Source organism: Anarrhichthys ocellatus, unplaced genomic scaffold (assembly GCF_004355925.1).
Source record: "Anarrhichthys ocellatus isolate YVR2014 unplaced genomic scaffold, GSC_Weel_1.0 scaffold15, whole genome shotgun sequence".
NCBI lineage: Eukaryota > Metazoa > Chordata > Actinopteri > Perciformes > Anarhichadidae > Anarrhichthys > Anarrhichthys ocellatus.
Window position 1 is genome coordinate 8,598,188 of NW_022280045.1, and position 2,499 is coordinate 8,600,686.

The 2,499-nt window shown below is 41.6% G+C and overlaps 1 protein-coding gene across 1 annotated transcript in view; it reads right to left on the reverse strand.

Moving 5' to 3' along the window:
• The window catches only part of slc1a7a (solute carrier family 1 member 7a), a 27,743-nt gene extending 25,295 nt beyond the window's left edge, over positions 1-2,448 (reverse strand). Inside the window, exon 1 of the mRNA XM_031854893.1 lies at positions 2,297-2,448. Coding sequence (XP_031710753.1) covers positions 2,297-2,437 — 141 coding nt within the window. The 5' untranslated portion in view covers positions 2,438-2,448. The remainder of the gene's footprint in view (positions 1-2,296) is intronic.
• Positions 2,449-2,499: the final 51 nt, after the last annotated feature.

Consider the following 2,499-nt stretch of genomic DNA (forward strand, 5'->3'; position numbering starts at 1 on the left):
ACACACACACACACACACACACACACACACACACACACACACACACAAACATACACGCAGTCCAGTCTATGAGCTGGTATATAAAATAGATATAATAGATAATGTTAATGTAGGAAGCTTGTCTTTACATTCATGCATCCAGCCTTTTGTCAAATCCCTGTCTGCTTGAGGAACATTTGAGACACTGAACGTGTTATGACCAATACATGCTGGCATTATGTTATAGCTGGGTGGCAGAGACGAGCTCGTTTTTCACTTGAGAAAAACACCTTTCTGACGAAAAATATATACTTTCAGCTGGTAGAGCAGCATGGAAATCTGGTCATTTAAGAAACAATCCATCTTTGAATGTTCTTGCACTGTTAAATATTGTGAGTGTGTGATATATACAGAGCTGCTTTTAATTAACATTGTTCTGTTTTCACAGTTTTTTTTGTCATTCAATCTGCCATTTTGCTCTTTATTCTGTTGTAATATTGACTTATGTAAAGACGTTTCAAGTAACTGCTGAGAGAGTAAAGATGTCTAGCTCGCTAACCACAGTCCCAGCTCACTGTGTTGACGTCAGTGGCGAGCAAGGAGACGCAAACCAGAGCTGTGTTTCACCACCATCAACCGGACCATGTGGGAGGATGCAGTGATTTAGCCATTTGTTCACCTCACTGACTTTGAGCTATGAGCTGCATCAGCAATTGCTACAGACACAAAAAGGTTCACTTATATAAGTGTGAGTTTGCTCACATGCACATTGACTGAGTTGTACACATATAGATCTGCTAGAAATTAATTTGAGTGCACAGGCATGCTTAAATATTAATGGCAATACCTACAAGCATGTTACATCATAATCCCACAAAGACCTACACCCACCGCCTCCTCCACCTCCAACATCACCCAATTGTAAAACCTTTTATATTTTTCAAGCACCCTTTAAGCTTTTCTGTCACATTTAATTTCACACATGAATGCTTTCTACACAAATCAAACGTTTGTTGAAATTGTCGCATTTTTTCACGTCTTTCTTAGTAAATTCATTCATTATTCAAGAAATAATCATCCACTCAGTTATCTGTAGAATTGTAATTTCTCTGTTCATCCACAGCCTCTTAGCATTCTCTGAATTCCAACTATTTAATTCCACTTCCCATTCAGTCATGTGTGTATTATATAAGTGAACACAAATGGTGTGTAGTTGACTTCATGTCTCTGTGAGTGATTGACAACTAATCTCCCCCACTGGCAATCTTTTTCCATGGATGCACTGAGTCCGACTGAGAAGCTGTGGGCAATCTGATGACATACTGTTTCACATTTTTGAAAAGCAGAAAAAAAACAATTCTCATGTATTGTTCCACTAGGCTTCAGTGTGCCCGTTGTATCAGACAATTTTACTTTTGGATGAGCCAATGTAATGCCATTCTAGGAACAAGCTAAGTACTGTCATGCAGTGTTTTTTTCTTCTTCTCTCATCAGAAACGTCTTAATGTTGTATTTTTTACACTCTTTTCCAATTCCAGTGTGAACAAGGTAAAGGCCCACATAACATTGTCCTGTCTTTTACATTAATGGTCCTATTGTGGTGATGAAACCTATACTTTGGTAGAATTAGATGGGCTTGAAAGGCAAAAACGTGAAAATGTAAATGGCCCTTTCTAGAACCAGTGTTTTAGTTTGTCCGTTCCGGGCTACTGTAGAAATAAGGCGGCTTGCTCCGTGTGTAGATATAAACGGCTCATTCTAAGCCAACGAAAACACAACAAGTCTTATTTTCAGTTGATTAAAGAAAACATAATTATTAATATAATATTCCATTCCTGCCTTACTGCTAGGTTGGAGTTTGGCATGTAGCAGTTATGATGAAGCCTCAGAGGACGTGAGTCAATATTGTGCCCTCACAAAGATACTAATATACGTTTGTGTGTGTTTTGCACAAATAACATACATGGCTATTTGTTCTCCACTTTTGGTTGGTGGATGGACATTTGTTTTTATTCGTGCCTTAGTGTAAGTGTGTGTGTGTGTGTGTGTGTGTGTTTGTGTGTGTGTGTGAAACTGAATGTTGGTGTGCAGCACATGGAGTGGAAGTTAAAAAGCAGACGCAGGGAACAGGGAATTGCTTGTATTAGGAGTTGTGGTGTCCAAATACATCACAGCTTTTAAGAAGGACACTGGGGGCCACACACGGACACTGGAGGGGGGAGATAAGGAAGGCAGGCGGGGGGGGCAAGTGCGTAGTGTGTGTGTGTGGGAGGGAACCAGCCATCACAATCATCACCAGGCATTTTATCCAACTGACCTGCTCGGAGAGCTGCTTGCCTCTGAGGAAGAAGCCCAGCAGGCAGCCAATGACCACGGCCAGCACAGAAAGGATGAGCAGTCCGTTCTGCTTGCAGACATTCTTCACCCGCCCCCACACTTCATCCAGAGCCACTGCCATCCTCCTCCACCACCTCCTCCTCCTGCTTGTCCTGGTCCTGACTGCTCCTTCGCAACCCCCCC